This window comes from Symphodus melops (assembly GCF_947650265.1).
Source record: "Symphodus melops genome assembly, chromosome: 16".
In the NCBI taxonomy this organism is placed as follows: domain Eukaryota; kingdom Metazoa; phylum Chordata; class Actinopteri; order Labriformes; family Labridae; genus Symphodus; species Symphodus melops.
In genome coordinates, this window is record NC_136706.1 from 18,674,948 (window position 1) to 18,692,859 (window position 17,912).

The window sequence follows — 17,912 nt, forward strand, 5'->3', positions numbered from 1 at the left end:
TTTTCTGTTAACACAAGGGACCTTTAGTATAAAAATACCCTCATTAAGACAGATGAAATAATAAGTTGTTTTTTATTCAGTTTGAGCTTCAGTTGAAAGATTCTTTCTACCTGAGCACTTCTAAACTACATCACATTTTCTTTAAAACATAAGTTTTCCTCTGCAAGTCAAACTAAATGAAATGTTATCATAAATAAGTTAGAGATTATTTTAAATCATTTGCTGTTGCTTGTGAAGCTGTCATGTTTTTCTGTTAGTTTCTGTGTTTGTTTCTTATTTCGTCTATATTTTATGACTTACTGACAGCTCCTCAGTAGAAACATAAAAGTCAGGAACAAAAGAGACACAGATCTGTTCCCTTTTTTTTCCTCTTTTTTTATTCTTTGAATCCTTGGTTTTTTACATCACCATTTGTGGGATTTGACACTTTTTCCACAGTGAGCAAGCATCCCAGAAACCCCACATCCACCAAGACAAATACCATCACACAGTTTCACTTTCACAAAGGGAGGGGGTGGTGGGGGCTTACAGAGGGGGGGGGGGGGAGCGAGAGGGCTCAGAGGGGTAAGACGAAGTTCAACATCAGCATCAGCAACCTCTGAGCAGAACTAAGCTTCTCTCATTCTGCAGCAAGTTGCGTACATACATATCACTCATATATCATTAGCATAATATGGCATAGAAAAAGCATCCAAGCTGACAGAGCATTACAGGAGTATAAGTGTGTGTCTGAGTGATTGGGGAGGCATGGGACACGTCAAGGATACAAGGAGCTCTTTTTTATATCCCACTCAATTATTTAGCAACGGGTTTAGAGTGTGTGTGTGTGTGTGTGTGTGTATGTGTTGTGTGCTCTCAGCGCTAATAGATTCTTTTAATAGCAGCAGAGGATTTTGAATTTTAAGCAACTCAGGCCAGGATTAAATGGAATAATTACAAAAACCTGTGTGTCTGCGTGTTTGTGTGTGTGTGCAGGCGCTAAGCTGTACTAATAGCACCAGGTCAGGATGGGTTGCTAGTGGCAACCTCCAATCTGACAAACGTTGCCATGACAAACAAAAAAGCAGAACCCTGTGAAAGTGGAGGGGTCTGTCACCATGGCAACACCAAGAAACAACAAAGGGGCCAGGAGGGAGAGAGGACACGAATGTAAATGAGAAAGAGAGGAAAAGGGAGGGGGGAACAGAAGGAAAGTGAAAGGAAGGAGTGACGAGGAAAACATGAACATACAAGCATGCCTTTACTCTCATGAGGGCTACGCCTGCTGCCAAACTGTATTTGTGTCTGTGGACTCTGTGCACTCCCGCCCAAAGTTAGTGTAAAAGTCGAGAGAAGTGTGTAGATGTGTGTAGAGAAAGAGAGGGAAACTCGAATGAGCTAGGAGTATCAATACAATGTTAAAAAAGGAAGACAGGATCTACTCCTTCACTTCTGACTTCAGAAATCTTGTTGTGTGGTGTGTAATTTGCCCTAGTTAGTTTCCCATTCCTATCCTGTTTCATCTTTGAATGCCTCGGAGTCATGCATTTTTTACATTTCTCTGTCTTTGGATTCTTTAAATACACGTACAATATGTGACACTGACAGAGTTCACCTTATACGCCTCCAGTTTGATCAGAAAAGAGAAAAAAAAGGAGAACATGGTGCTGGGTAATTTTTATTTATATACGTATGCATGTGTGAGTCATCCAGGGGCCAGTTACATAAAGACTAAAAGACTAAAGTCTAAATATGTTTAATTTTAGGATAGTATTCATTTAATACCATATCTAAACCTTTTGACAACAATGCATTTCCATCAGCTAACACAAGCTAAAGCTATCTTTTATGTGTTTGCTAGAACAGGAAGTGGGTCTTTAGCAATCCTTTGACTTAGAATGTGTACTTGACTTAGGAGCTGTTTCATGTCATATGAGTCTAAAGATTGCAAGGCCAGTATGAAATATAGTCTAAACTTATTGTACATTTATGTAGCTGACCCCTGTCTAAGTCTGTGTTAGCGTGAGCCTTTTTGTGCTGTGTTGAGTAATAAGGGGGGGAAGGGGGCTGCAGAAATATGGTGATTGGTGGTGTTGACTCAAAAACTAACAGAGGAAATCAGATGCTTGGCTTAATGAAAACCAGATCCTTCAAAAAGGAACCAGAGCTGATGAGGGCTCAGCACAGCCCAGGGTAACATCACGTCCACAACAGACAATAGTGCAGAACAGGAGCCGGCCGTGCGTGTCCCATCCCTCACACATCAACACTGAACACTAGTCAGAAGTACATTAGCTCATGTCCACTTTCAAGCGTAAATCAATAGTGCTCAGCCCTTAGGCACCTAGTTACAGAATTACACTAAAAAGCAGTTTGACAACAAGTTAAAAACTCTAAAACATTATAACATCTCAAGATATCAAGCGTTTTTTCGTCTTTACAGGGGCTCTACCAACAGAATAGGCCCCACGAAATTGCAAAATCTGGCACCTTTGAATCGGTTAATCCTGGCTATTTTACATATTTTTATCTTACAACCTTCACTTACCTCAAAAGGAATAATAAAACAATAAAAGATCTAAGTATCATTACAACTTCTGTGGGTTTCAGGCACATAAAGAGTAGAATGAAAAAGAGGGATTCAGATGAGTATAAAACAGTCACATTTGGAGGAGGAGAAACATTCTGCATGTAAATGCACTGCTTGGTAGGTTGTCAGGTGCTTTGGTAGCGTCAATCAAAAAAAATGTTGGACCTTTTTCAATGATTCAAAGTAAAAAAGAAGCGGGAAAGATAAGATGCTGTGTAGTTAATGGCACCTTTCTTGCACTTCTAAAAACGTCTCTAAAAGGATGGCGTTAAGAGATAAGGCAAGGAAAGGTTCAGTTTGAAATGACACCAAATACAACCTTCTCTTCCTCCCTAAACCTTTCCTTCAATCCTCTCCATTTAACTGTACCCTGATGCAAAGCAATGAAATGCACTGTTAAACACCTGCCAAAGCTCCTTCTGCTCTATAAGACTCACATCTCTAAGGCAGTTGCCAAATGAGGTATTGTTTTTTACTTTTGTACTTTAGCACAGCCACAGGTGGGAAAAAATTAAATGAGAGGCCGTGCAGTGAGATTGTATAACCCTCATAAAGGATGGCTGTTTTTTTGTTTTTTGTTTTTTTTAAATCTTAAGCCCATTTGTTTAATTCAGTAATTTGGATAGCTGTGTGTGGCAGATAAAGTGTAGCACATTCAATGCAACTTAATAGCAATTGCAGAAAGCAAACAGCTTGAATGAAATATTGGATAAAGGAATAAGGTGTGAGACTGTTTAACCTCAAGTGACCTACAGTTTGGTCTTTGATGAAAAGCAAGAAAAAACAATACTCGTTTTGTACCCACGCTCCATTTAAATTACTCCTAAGATGAAAACATAAACTGGAAATACAATTGCCATTCTGCAAAAGTCATCCACTTTTTTTAACTGTAGTAATTCAGTTTAGTCTCACTTGATCCCTTAATAAAACAATAGTAAGACAAACATTAAAAGTCAACATGGCAGGGAAAAAATACAGTATAAAAAAAACAAATAATCAAAAGTGCTCAAATAAGGAGTGTTTTCATTTTTGTTCTCTTTTTCCATCAAAAGAGGCAGACCATTTTTTGTTTTTTTTTGTTTGTTTCTAACTGTGTCCTCTAAGATCAGGTTTTGGAGGGGGAGAGTGGGTATCTGGAAAAGCTGCGAAGGAGGAGGTGAAAGTTCGAGTCTGAAAGATGTCCGGGCCAGGGGCTGTGAAGAGTTCGGCTCCAGGTCTCATTACGGGGTTTCTCGACCTCTCAGCTCCTTCAGGACGTCCTTCCTCAAAGCTTTGTTTCCTCCTCAGCAGCTGTGGAAGGAGATTTAACCCAGGCTGGTGATGTTTGCCCTGCCACCAGGTGGTGCCACAATGCGCTGGGTGTTCCTGCGAGGAATGTTGTCATCAACCTGAGCACCTGTTGGGTCAAATCAAAAGTTGGCTACGTCAGTATAGCATACTCATTACGGGTAATTTATGTAATGAAGAAGGTCTTGTAAGTAACTCATTGGTCTAATTCATCACAGGAAAGGACAGTTTTTTCTATTTAGTTGTCTGAATTATATGGAGACAAAGAAGCTAGCGTATTTGCGGAACAAACAAGCTAGCATCTGCACCGTTGCATGAATAACTCAACCTCTGTTACAATATACCAAAACATTTCAAGAGCAATTTCTTACTATGCAAAACATATGAAAAACCAATCCCAACTATTAACTTAACTTCACTAAAGCTCCTTGTAATGCTTGATACTAATCCTTGAATACCTTTAAAACTTGTTCTCGTTATGTGTATGACTAAAAAAACTGACAAAAGACACTGCTATTTCAGATTTTACCTAAGTTGAACCTAAGTTGAACAAGCAAGTTGGCCATGCCATGAGAAGATCTCTTTTTCTGGAGAGTTTGATGAAATTGATTTACTTGGTCAAAAATCACAATCTTTAATGCTGGTGTGTCAGGCCTTGGCCATGAATGCTGCTCTTTATGTAACTGTGTGCAAAAGTGAAGCTAGCCTTAGCAAACCTTTGCTCATTTTATGAATGTCTATAGAATTAATACAGAAGATTACATGATTTCTTTGTAAGCCTTGGTTTGAACCATCATGTTGACAGACAATCCTTCCATTTGATGAATCATTTAACGTTTCCAGAACAAGAAAGTGCAAAATAAAGAAAACAATGACACAAACAATGATAACAGTCTAATGTGTGCACTGACCAGATAGACTGAATCCAGACTGGTGCAGGTTACGGACAGGCTGGTTGGGCTGCTTGGCAGGTGAGGTCTTGGCAGAGGTGGAAGGAGTCATAGTTTTTGGGGTAACTGACACTTCACAGACAGGTCCATCATACAGTCCTCTGGGTACACCTCTGAGCTCAGCCAACTGCATTTGAGGAAACAAGATGCAACAGTTAAAAATGAATGAGTGCATAATGACATCAAAGTAGAAAAAAACAGTATGTACCCTGCTGCGAGCTTTTATCCTCTTGTAAACGTAGTCTGGGAAAGGTTTTCGAGCAACAAAGCGTCCTGAGCCCTCAGTGGTGTGCAGGGTCCCTTCCTCCAGGACGATCTTGCCCTGGCTGATCACTACAAGAGGCCCTCCACGCACCTCTGTGCCTTCAAAGATGTTGTACTCCACAGTCTGTAAAGGAGAGCATTAAAGTCTCATTACAACAGTAGGAAGAAGTGTTATAATGAATAATATAGTGAATAATTTTTGGAAGCCTAGCACCAATAAATACATACAAGAACACTTATTTATGTATTAAAGGAGCAATATGTAAGATATCTACTCAGTTTAATCATAAAATGAACAAATATATCATCACACATTTAGGAAACATGCTATGGTAAAGTGCTGGCCTCTTCGACAACAATGCAGCAGCTGCAATGTCCTCCTTGTAAGTCTAGAATTCAAGTCCTGAATGGTCTGAATTTGTTTGGACATAAAGTAGGCTGTTTCTGCAATGAAAATCTGTGTGTGACTCTAGGGAGGAAGTACGTGGGGCGAGACAGACCTCTCTCATGTTTGGAATTTTGATTGCAATACCAATGTTAAACATGAGGTGTCAGAGTTACATATTGCTCCTTTAATACAAAATATCCTCACTGTCTGAAGTTAAATTAAAATCAGTCTTTCATTTCTAAGCTGTCTTTCAGTAATCTTAGTTGGTTGAAGATTTGTCTTTGAATTTCTTTCATATAGCAAATGCCAAGTCTGTTTAAGAAGGAAAATACATTCTGTAAATGATCACTTAGACTGACTAAATCATGTAAGTATGTTTCAGTGAGGTGCCGTCAGCATCCAGCTCACTATGTTAGTGAGCCTAATTCATAAACATTGGTAACACTCACAATTTCTTTCAATTTAGCAACATTTTGCCTTATACATAATTTGCACTTATATATTTCAACAGCAACATTTGGGCACCGATCGTGTAGCGTCTAATATGTGTGGAGGCCAACGTCCTCCAAGCAGGCAGCCTGGGTTCTAATCCGACCTGTGACTCCATTTCATTCCCCACTATATCGCTTCCTGATTATTTTTTTTAAAGGCATAAGAAGGCCAAAAATAAAAGTTAAAAAGGAAGAAGAAATGTGCAAGATGTTCATTGTGTGAACATTTTGGACTTGAAGTTCTTGTCTGACAGCCATCAGATGTGCTCATGTGAGGTTTTATTACAGCTGCTCATATCTCCTTACACCATTGCCAATACATTAAATCATCGCAGAAAAACCTTCAAAGCAGAGATACAGTGAATTATTTGAAAAAGCATTTTTTTTCCCCTGTGGTGAAGCTGATGTAACATCCAAGTACCACATGCTGTTTTCTGCTTTAGGTCACAGTTTGGTTAAAGTCTCACTCAGTACTAACTGATTGAGATGAATTTTCTGCTTGTGTTCAGACAGGATTCAGCTGTGTAAAATTGCCAGGACATTTAAGGATTAAAGCACTTGTGAAAGGAGCTTAACTGATTTTCCTCGCAAAGAGTTTAAAGCACTCCATTTGGCTTTTAACGCATGCCTAGGTTGTATGCTTCTGCAAATGGCTCAGATGTAGGTTTACATATAAAGTATGAGAGTTTCCCACTGGAAGAATACATTTGCCTTAGAACAAATTGATACCCAAAGCTTACATTTCTCAGCAGGGCAAATGTTTGTCCTTGTTATGACAACATAAGTACAGGTACGAGGGGGGTAGAGTGAAAGCAGACCGTAAATTAATAAATCACAGATGCTTTTGATCTTTTGGATGGTACACAAGTAAATATAAATCCGGGATAATTATATTCCCTGCAGTAATTTCTGAGATATTGCATGCAAGAGATTTGGAAGGCTGTGAGGTCACAGTGACCTTGACATCCCCAGCGACACAATTTAAACTGTTCATCCTTTTAAGGGAATATTTTTTCAAAACTTGAGGCTATTACATCCAGGTGTTCTCTAGAGCTGTCACATTTATCACAACAATTATCAAATTAATCACTGTCTCCTTTAATCCGTCTGTACATTACTGTTAAAGCATTTGACAGTTATTGACGTTAAAGACGTTTTGGGGGGAAATATTTCACCAGGAAATTCTCAACATTAAATCCTTGAGTCTCACTGGATTTTGTGTCAAATTTTGAAAAAAAATATCTCAAGCTGTTCCTGAGATTTTTGTTTGAGTTTTAATTTTGGGCTTTCATGCCTTTATTCAAAGACAGCACTCTCCCCCCATTTTCAGAAACTGGGGGGAGAGTGAGAGACGGGAATGACAAGCAGGAAAGGAGCCACAGGTCAGATTTGCTTAGGCCACCGGCTTGGCGGACCACAGCCTCCGTACATGGGACACATGCCCCAACCACTAAGCTACAGGTCCCCCATATTATTTTACATGGTAATGAGTGGTACAAAGTACTTCTTCCAATACTGATAACAGTACTGGTTTCTGATCATGGATTGGTGAATATGCTGCACTAATCACTGTGTCAAACAATCCCACAAGTTAAGGTGGCCTCAATCCTCAAGGAATAGAAAAAGTTGTCGTGTTCTGGGTGTGAGTGTGTGGACAGTTAGTAAGCAGACGTTGCCATGTGAAAAATTTGGAAGCCGGATGACTACCTTCTCCTAAAACATAATGGAGCTTAAGCTGAGGTCATGGCAATCTGCGATGACATCACCAGTAGGCCAGACTACCATGACACACACACATAAACACACACAGACACAGTAATGCATACACACTCAAAAGGAGCAGTTTCCCCCAAGATCATAAATCCGTCATTTTCTGACTAAGTGGAATAAGAAGAAACCAAAGAACATGACCAGCTTAAGCAAACGCATTCCAAGAACATACACACATGCAATAGTCTCTCTTTCACACAGTCTCACACACACACACACACACACACACACACACACACACACAGTGATCTGCCTGTTAACAATCAAAATTGATGTGTTCCAGCACCCTGGCAGAATTGAAGGATGACATCACTCCCTAGATGCTGTTTGAGGCCCCCGCCCTGTTCAACAGTCAGACAGTTCAACAACAGTACAAAAAGTGGACTAATAAACCAGATGCTCAATTGCATCAACTGCCGTACTAATTGTTATGATTATGATTATGATTTTACAGTAGTTGAAAATGTGTATTGTATTTTACTCCAATATGTGTTTTATTTCAAATCACAAGATTACTTGATATATTAGAGACAGTAAAAATAACTTTTAAGCTAAATGTCAACCTAGGGTCAATCTGAGTAAAGCAAGTTTTATGGCTTCTGGGTTTTCTTAAAAAAGTTCTTAAAACAGTACGGTCTCTCTTTTAGCTTTTGACTTTTGATGGTTGGAAAACTGTTTATTTATTTTCCTTTTTCTTTATTGTTCAAATAAAGTGTGGCATATTATTTGCAACTTTAGAATATGAAGCATATGAGCTCTGCAAAATGCAACAACATTTCAATTTTAGATATTGATCGCCTGTGAGAGCCATTTTGGTCTTCATTTACACCAACCATTGCATAACCCAACTTTGAAAGCCACCAATATGTTTTAATGTCTCTGACCTTGGTTACCCTCACACTGTTGCAGTAAACAGCAAACACACAGCTAAGTTAAGTTTGTACCGAGTTGTGGCTCTTGGCTGAGATTATCTTCGTGATGTCTGGGTCCCACAGCACCAGGTCAGCGTCTGAACCCACAGCGATACGACCCTTACGGGGGTAGAGGTTGAAGATTTTGGCAGCGTTGGTGCTGGTCACTGCCACAAACTGGTTTTCATCCATCTTACCTGTCACCTGAAACAAATCAGAGTTTAGAGTGAGAGCAGCACAGAAGTCACTGTCCATGGATGATTGAATCCATATCACCAACATGAAACATAATAGTAAAATCAACATACCACACACTTGTCCCAGATGATGGACATCCTCTCCTCAGTGCCGTTGACGCCTTCAGGTATCAAGCTAAAGTCATCTTTACCAACAGCACGTTGGGCTGTGTTGAAGGGACAGTGTGCGCTTCCTGTCACCTGCAGGTCACCACTACACAAAGAGGCCAAGGGAAGAAAAGAAGAAAGAAGGGGCTTTGCGGTTACTGTTCATCATGCAAAAGTTTTAATTTGGATTATTTTGGATTTCATTGGTTGGACGCTCTTACCAGGAGAGCAGGGAGTTGAGATAGTCTGGTGTGGTCGGGTCGGGGCTCAGGGGAGGGGACGTGACATAGGCGGCTGCTTTAGCCCAGTTCTTGCTCCAATAGTGAGAACCGTCTGTTCCCAAGCTTGCAGTGATTGGCTCACCATAGACAACAGTTCCTGGAAATTAAATCCATTATAATGCAATGATTCATACAGGTAATGTGGGTGCAATGTTTTTCGCTCTGTAGTAATTACCATCATAATAACAAAAACTAGGGATTCATATCAGAATTAGAGTTTTTTGAATAGGCATTATATTGTAACAAATTAATGAATCAATCAGGATAACCGGAAGGACTTTCTCACCCTTCTTCCTGGCCTGAGCGATGACATCGGCAGCACTCTTGCTCATCACCTTGGTGATGTAGAGTGGGCAGTTGGTCTGATTGGCCACAGTCACAGAGCGGTTAACAGCCTCTGCCTCCACCTAGAAGGATTTATAAGGATTTTTAGTTTCTTCTTCAGCATTCATCGCAAAGTCCCACTCCATGTTTTTCCCCCATCATTTCCACATTCTTCCTACAATAAAAACCTTAAACCACTTAAACTTAAATAATCCATCCATCCATTACTAGACCACTTTCTCTGTTCGGGGTACGGGTGGTTTGAGCCAGTCATAAGCTGTCATTGGGTTACAGGCATGTCACATCTTGGACTGGTTGCTAGTCAATCACAGGGCTGACATACAGAGACAGACAACAGCACACTCCATTACACCTACAAGATTGCAGAGTCACCAATTAACTTAACAAGCATGTCTTTGTAGTTGGAGGAAGGTGGAACATGCAAACACACAATCCCTGTTCCAAGGAATTTGAACCAGAAACCTTCTTACTATGAGGCAACAGCAGACAGGCAAAGTCATATATACAACTGCATATGTTATATGGTTAGTATTAGGGTGCTGATAGGTTGTATTTTTTTTACCTTTATTTAACCAGGAAGAGAAACTCATTGAGATTAAAAATCTCTTTTCAAGAGTGTCCTGGACAAGGGCACATCTATTTGTCACATCTGATTGGCTCAGGATCATCATTTGCCCATATTCCAATCTGTGTTGTCAGTTTTGCTAACACACAGCTGGCTGTAGCTTGCTTTATTGCACAGACATGCCAATCGATCTTCTTAATTTAAATCTTGGCAAAAGAAGGCAGAAAAAAAATCAGCTCCCACAATATAAAAGAAGGCTTTATTTTCCTTCTGTTGTCTATCCATAGCAACAAATAAGATGGTAAACTACTTTAGTAATCCTTGGCAATATAATTTGAAAAATGAAGCGGTGGGATTATGATTTTCAGTGAAAACAGTAACATCATGTTCCAAGAAGAGAGAACAGTTAGTTGTAAATCCTTTTGGAAAGTTTTGCCTATTTTTTAAACGTACTCTGACTTTTGCCTGAGAAAAACAGAAGCTTTAGTTACAAATAAAGCTTCTGTAAGTCATTCATCAAATTTCAACGCATCGTTGCTGCCAGATCTGGACGTAACGACAGTGATTTATCCAAAGGATGTGCTCTAGTTAGTAATGGCTCTATAATTTCCAAATGGGATTTCTACATAAACATGTGAAGCTTTAGTGATAAAGTGTCAAACAACACAACACCCACACCTGTGAGTGTTGTGTAGGAGAAATGACCTCTGCCAATACAATATGGACATGGCATCACAAAATCAAAATAAAATCTGGTCAAACTAAAGTTTTTCTCACCTCCTCAGGACGGCTCAACACGTGTCCCTCAGGCCCAGAGATCCCTTGCTCCAGCATCCTGCGCTGCTCCTAAAGAAGACAAACCAAAGTCGAGTTATGAGCAGACGTCAAACATGGCCAGTGCAAGTGTTGGGAGTGAGCAGCATCTTTAGAGATAAAAGGATTGGGGCTCTTTTTAAAAGTCAATACCCACAAAAAGAAATCCCTCTATACGTGGTACAGAGTCGCTTGTTATACCTCAGCCACAATGTCTCCGTTCTCAGCGTGCACCTGAGCAATGGCTCCCAAATCCCTGATCACACTGAACACGTCGTACACCTGAAGGAAAGGAGAAGATGGAAAATCTCTGATGCACAAATGAAACCTTGACCATATGGTCATGTATCAACCAGAGTTGTACAAAGTAAATTTCTTTAAAAGGTCAAGAATGGAAACATTTTGGAGTAAGGCTTGAGAAAGCCTTACTCCAAAGTGTCTCGCTGAGTTTGTAAATGGACTTTAGAAATAGTCCTTGGTTCTTGCTTGGTGAACATATCTATTCCCTACTGTAATACATTTTCTCTTAATCTTCTGCTTGTTTTGTGCACTTAAATGAAATTCAGGAGAGACTTAGTTAAAAGTGAACAATTATTTATTTGACAGTTTAGGAAAAGATAAATATGCAATGTTAGTAAAGAGTTCCTGGTTCCAGCTCTTCTCATAATTACACATGCCAAAAATATTCAAGCTCCAGTTTTATCACTTTGCATGATCTGCAGCACATGTGATGAATAGAAATCATACAGCCGATAATGTTTGCCATGAGGACTTTAAATACTGATGTGGTGAAATTAAACAATGACCAGAGTGTGTCACGTCTCCCACCCTCTGACTGTTTATCAGGCTGCTTGATAACTTCATACTCAGAAGGAAAAACTGATGTCTTCAATGAGTCATCACCTCCAATCAGCCAAAGGAACAACAACAAAGAGCTGTAAAAGTTTGACCAGGGAGAATATGAACTCTGAGGCCCGGGAGGATTCATCTCACACAGGTGCAGAGAGCAACACAGATCTGTTTCTAAACAGCTTTCATGTGTGATTATATCCTGTTTAAACCATGAGTCACTTAAAGACTTGAATAGAGATGAGGCCTGTAGACATGAATGAGTTAGTACAAGGCTACATTGTCCATCAACTCTCCTAGAAAGTCACACACGGACAATCAGTGTGAAATGAGACTCACAGTGTAACTCTTACGGAGAGCAGGAGCCAAAGTCACAGCTTTGCCAGCCTGCTTATGTTTTATTTAATGTTTTATGTCCAAATGTTGCAAGAATAATAAAGTCAAATGTGATGCATAGGAAGGATCTTTTTCTGCAAAGGTGTTGCTGAGCTTGCAGTCTGTCTGGATGAAGACATCATCTGTCTGTTAATTTGGAAGTTCCACAGCAAACGGCTTCATGACTGTCTGCTGGGTCCTTCGTGTTCTGTCACAACTCCCATCTCACGGATGATCACGCTGCTAAACGACAACTAAACATCTGATTTGGAATAATTCAAAGCACAAAGTGCTGTGTTAAAAGATCGTCCAAGTTTAATTAGACTTTGTGCGGCAGAGGATGCATCTCAATGAGTCCAGTCAGGAGGTGTGTGAACAGTGACGCCACTTCAGACACTTCCCTGCAGAGTGTTTCCTCTGCATGCTTTTTAATATTTCTTTTTTTTCATACTCTTATTACTTGTGTTTTTTCCCTCAGTACCTTTCTTTTCCTGAAGGACCTATTACTTTGATTTTGCTATCATTTTGTCTTTTGAATTGCTGTCATCATTTCATTGGATGGCGTTATTTTTTAAATTCTCTTTATAAATAAAATGTAAACTGGATTGGAACACTGTGCCCTAATATGACCCACGTCCTCCACGTTTTCACCTTAATAAAACAAGGAGTCTAAAAACTTACTTTGATTTGGAATTAACTTAATCAAAATGCAAATGCTGCAGCAATGTTTTTGTGCTATACACAGTAATCACAGTAATACTTCCAGGCTTTGGAAAAATTGTTTCTGAAACTTTCATGGCAATAAAACCTCTGAATTTAACTTGTCCTGAGAAAATGTATTAATCTTTCAAATCTAATGGAGCTCAAGCAGAAAGACTTTTATATTCTCACACACATTCACTCAACTTAGCTACATCCCTTCTGTTTTCCTGTCAGCTGATTATGGGCGTTTAAGTCTTTAGGTAATAAACCAACCAAAATCTGTCACAACCAATCATCCTGCTGCTGTCAAATTTTAAAATCTTCTCTCCTGCCTCTCTCTGGCAGTCTGTCATTTCAGTGTGACCGCTGTGATCTACTCCACATTCCATCTCAGCAGAGTTCAGCTACTCACTCCTCACCACATCCTGCATACTTTTATCACCACCAGTGTCAAGACTCCTGCTGTGAGCCTCTCTACCCCTCTGAGTGCATGAAGTCATCATGGAGTTGAATTGCCAAAGACATTGTACATTTTTATCTTTTCCAAAACTGTCAAATAAATAACTGTTCACCCTTAACTAAGTCTCTCCTGATTGAAATGACTTTCTAATGACAGAGAATAAAGATCTGACCTGAGCGTCAGTAAGCTGGAACACATCCTTATAAGCCAGGTAGACCAGGAATGAGTTGACGCCTAAAACACAAGACAGAATAGTAAAATAGTAAAAAGGAATAGTGAAACAGAATATCAGTATCTTATGTGACTTTAGATTGTGTGTGGTTGTACCATGATCCTTCACCAGCGCCTCCATCTCTTCCTGGATGCCTTTGTGCCACTCAGTGATGTCGACGTGCAGCGAGTAGTCGCAGCAGGACTTGCTGTCGGCCCATTCACGCCACTGCTCGAAGGCCGAGATCAGGCTGACGCCAGGCTCAGGGATCACATGGTCAACTTTATGAAAACACACACGACACACGTACCATTAAACACCAACATACTATTGTGATGTTATCTATAATACAGGCTAATTATGTGGTTTCCTAAACTGAGACCGATGTTATCGTAGCTGGAAGCCTCCTGTTGGTCCTGCTCATGCTACACTATATCAGCCTAAGATGTCTGTGTTTTATATTTTTTAAACTAGCATTAGTGGATATAATTTCTCCAAACTGCTTTCTCAGATTGTCCATTGCTTTTCCAGTTAAATAAATTTTTATCAACAATCCTTTTAAATAATTGATTCTTATTGGCAATAAGTTGTCAGAACATTGTTAATGATGGCCATCATACTTTCTTCCGTCACAAGACTAGTTCTTTTAAATAAAGGTTGACTGACCAGCTATTTTCTATTCATAAATGTATTATTCAATATGATCTTATGTGTTATTCTACATGTCTGAGCCTAGTCTTTATGTTCAGACCATTAGGCAACCATTAGGAGATTCCTGGCACATGTCACCTATTTCAGGAAGTCAAGAACACATGGGACATAAAGTTTAAAATTAAGCAAACAAGGTTTCAGAGGTGTAAAACAACAAAATTCAAATAGTTTTAATCGGTCCTCTTTCAGTTTCTTTCCTATTCTCTTCAAATTCATCCACTTACATATCTGCCACCAGGCTGCCATGCATTACGTTACAGTTCCAGGCCTGTCTGACCCTGCAACAGTCAGCGTTACACCAGTGGTGACAAAAACCCTGGAGTCATCAGGGAGTGTTTGTTCTACTGCGAGGGAGAGAAACTTCAGCTGCAAAGTCAGCAGAGGGGGGGCCCGTGCATTTAGCTTCAATCACCTTTTTTTAGAGGTCTTCTATCAGTTCTTTACAACTATAAAAATGTTGTTAAACTTTGAGGGTTTTGAAGGTATTAAGAGAAAATAGATGTATTCAATTAAATCTATTTCAGTATCATTCAGAGAGTCTTTAGAAATGGAATACAAAATGGTCCTCACTTACAGAGCCAACATCTTTTAACTGTTGCATGAATTAGTACAAGGCCACAGCACACACTTGTTGGAGAGATAAATGTTTAAAATGGTGTGAATAAGGAGTAATTAAAAAAGAAAGGGAGCTGGTAGTTTCTATAGAAGCAGATGCTATATTGTGCACAAATGCTGATAAACTGTAAAAACCAAACCATAAAAATGTTTTTCTACCTGACTTTTTACTGTAAGCTAAAACCCATGGTGGACCAGTTGACCTCAGACAGCAGAAAACAATCCTCAGATGTTCATGAAACGTTATGTAAGTGAGAATAAAAAATACAAGGATAGGAATGATAAATGGAATTAAGTTTCGCCTTTCTGGTCTTTTCAATACTCAAAGCGCTTTTACAAGCAGGTCACACCTACACACTCACACACTGACGGAAGGGGTTGTAATGTAGGGAGACCATCACTAATCCCATCCCATATGCTGCAGATGAAGCAGCGGGAGCATCTTGGGGTTAAACCAGGGACACATCTGACATCTGACACATCTGCTGCAGAAGCTGGGGATTGAACCCTGTACATTTAACTGTACGAATTGAGCCACAGCCACCGAAAGCAGAAACAACAGTGTCATGTAACAGAAATAAAGCATTTAAGCAGAAGCTGTACGTCAAAAGGGAAAGTTAATTGACTTTCTGGCTGAGTCGTAACATTTGGCTCATAAGTGCTCACAAAAGATGGATTAAATATTTTGGCTTGAGCATAAAAAGACTTGGCGTTGTCTGTTTGCATTTACATATTTGAATTAAAGCCAATCAGTGAATAAACAATCACTGCAATCTCAGGGAAAGAAACAGTGCAAATAATTCAGTCTGCAAAGAGTCTCCAAAGGCATGGGACATATGAACACACAAACATTGCTGACTTACTGATCATGGTGGTTCCTCCGGCTAGCGCAGCCTTGGTCCCCTGGTAGAAGTCATCTGCAGACGTCATGCCTCGATCAGGCATCTGGAACCGCGTGTGCACATCGATGCCACCCGGCAACAACATGCGGCCATGGGCATCGATGGTTTTTACCCCACCAGGAACGATGAGATTTTCCCCAATTTGTCTGAGGAAAAGAAAATCAGTAGTTAAACACATAACAGAAAACTGAAAAAATAGCAATCTAAAATGAACGTAATGAAAATGGATTTGTAAAAATTGTAGTTTCACAACTAAACTACAACCAAATAAATCATCTGTGTTTTTACGTTTATCCATAATTAGTATATTTTTTGTCCTGCCATGTTAATTGTTTTGTTAATTGCATACTTTGTTTAAAGGTCCATTAATTAGGTCACATAGGTAGCTGTCAAGAGCTACAATCGGAGCTTAGATTTTTTTAATGTATTTTGCTCATAGTTTGTTTTGGTTTTTTTTCTTTACACACACTGGACAGTCTGAAGAGCAACTTCAAACCCACTGATCAAAAGAAAGATCCAGGATGTCTTTTACTTTCTTAATCAGCCTTTATAACACATCAACACATGCTAAACAAACAGACACTGAACTAGACTAAACATGTTCTGCAGGTTTTGCCCTAATATGTGACTTTAGATTATGTGTGGAGTTCAATCATCCAACTTTGCTTCTCATATATCTGCCTTGAGTACTTTATATCTTGAACGTATTACTTTATTCCTTATAAACACTTCTTATTTCATTCGTATTTATATTACTGTGTCTGCTGCTACACTGTGTGTAAGAGCAATTGTCACGAATGAATTGCCCCCTGAGGATGAATTAAGTATTTCTAATTATTTTTAGTACTTAAATATATCCTATAAATGTACATCTATGAGGTTATGTTGCATGTAACATTATTTAGAAGTGAAAGGAAAAAGGATTGTGTAATATATGACATCTTTACAATCTAGATATCCATCCATCTATCTACTATATCTATCCTATAGTGTCTATTTTGGATGAAGGGATCAGTAATAATTTAGAAACACTAAAACTTGTGTTTTGATTCAGGAACAGTGAACTCACTTGATGACTCCATCCTCCATGTAAATGTCAGCACAGAAAGACTGGTCATCATTCACGATCTTCCCCCCTTTGATCAGGAGACGGTCGCTCTGGGAAATAAAAAGACAATCATTTATTTTAACTTCACTGAAACATGTAACATTTATCATCAGGACAAACTGTGGGAGCCAGACATCTGAACACGTAACGACCAGTCTGGGCTTTTACACATGCCTATAAAAATAAGCTTATATGAGAATATCCGCTTGAGCTCGATTAGATGAAGCATTAAGTTCATCTGATGAAGGAAACTTTGGGAAGAGTCATATAAAGACAATGGATTGGCACACCCTACAAAAAATAAACACTTCCAACCTGCCGTGTTTATACAGCAGCCTCTGCTTGTCTTTTTTAGGATACACATTGATAAGAAACACATGGCTGAGTAATGCCTCTCAACTGGATGCTTTCTCCATCTGCACACTCACACACATACAGATACATATAAACTAAATGAACACTATGTAAAAACACACTCAATTATTTTAGGGCTGGAGAATTTATCTAAAAATATCAGCACAGATCTGTGATCAAATTAGCCGATACCTATAGTCATCGGATGTGCTAATATCAGCCATTATTATAAGGCTTTAGCTCACATTATAACAACTAATATTGTCATAAAAAAGTAATGCTTTATCAATTACTGAGCGAGTTTCATCTACATGTTACAAAGATGTTTGCAAAAAACCTAAATTGTCGGTGCTAGATAGCCTAGCTTCTGTAAATTTCTTGCATGCTTGCATGTCATACCCCTATCTACTCCCAACATCATGTCTCAAAAAGACGAAAAGGCCCAAAATGAAAACACTTTAAGAAAAATAAATATATAGACTCAGTTGAACATTTTTATTTTTAATCTGTTTTGGTTGGGTTTCCCATTTCCATTCTCCAACAAGCACTAGCTTGTTGGAGAATGGAGCACAACATGGAGCACAACATTAGCACAATGTTTGTTTTATCTTAGAATGGCTCAATGTGTTTTTAACTTTTATTTCTGA

At 39.2% G+C, this 17,912-nt stretch overlaps 1 protein-coding gene across 3 annotated transcripts in view; it reads right to left on the bottom strand.

Moving 5' to 3' along the window:
- Positions 1–354: 354 nt before the first annotated feature.
- The window catches only part of dpysl2b (dihydropyrimidinase like 2b), a 30,394-nt gene continuing 12,836 nt past the window's right edge, over positions 355–17,912 (bottom strand). For all 3 annotated transcript variants that reach the window (XM_079364853.1, XM_079364852.1, XM_079364854.1), the window contains 13 exons: positions 16,873–16,961; positions 15,765–15,949; positions 13,692–13,856; positions 13,537–13,598; positions 11,180–11,260; positions 10,943–11,011; positions 9,542–9,662; positions 9,196–9,352; positions 8,939–9,080; positions 8,664–8,834; positions 5,015–5,194; positions 4,768–4,933; positions 355–3,965 (listed from right to left, as the gene is read on the bottom strand). In XM_079364853.1, coding sequence (XP_079220979.1) covers positions 3,874–3,965; positions 4,768–4,933; positions 5,015–5,194; positions 8,664–8,834; positions 8,939–9,080; positions 9,196–9,352; positions 9,542–9,662; positions 10,943–11,011; positions 11,180–11,260; positions 13,537–13,598; positions 13,692–13,856; positions 15,765–15,949; positions 16,873–16,961 — 1,680 coding nt within the window. In that variant the 3' untranslated portion in view covers positions 355–3,873. The remainder of the gene's footprint in view (positions 3,966–4,767; positions 4,934–5,014; positions 5,195–8,663; positions 8,835–8,938; positions 9,081–9,195; positions 9,353–9,541; positions 9,663–10,942; positions 11,012–11,179; positions 11,261–13,536; positions 13,599–13,691; positions 13,857–15,764; positions 15,950–16,872; positions 16,962–17,912) is intronic.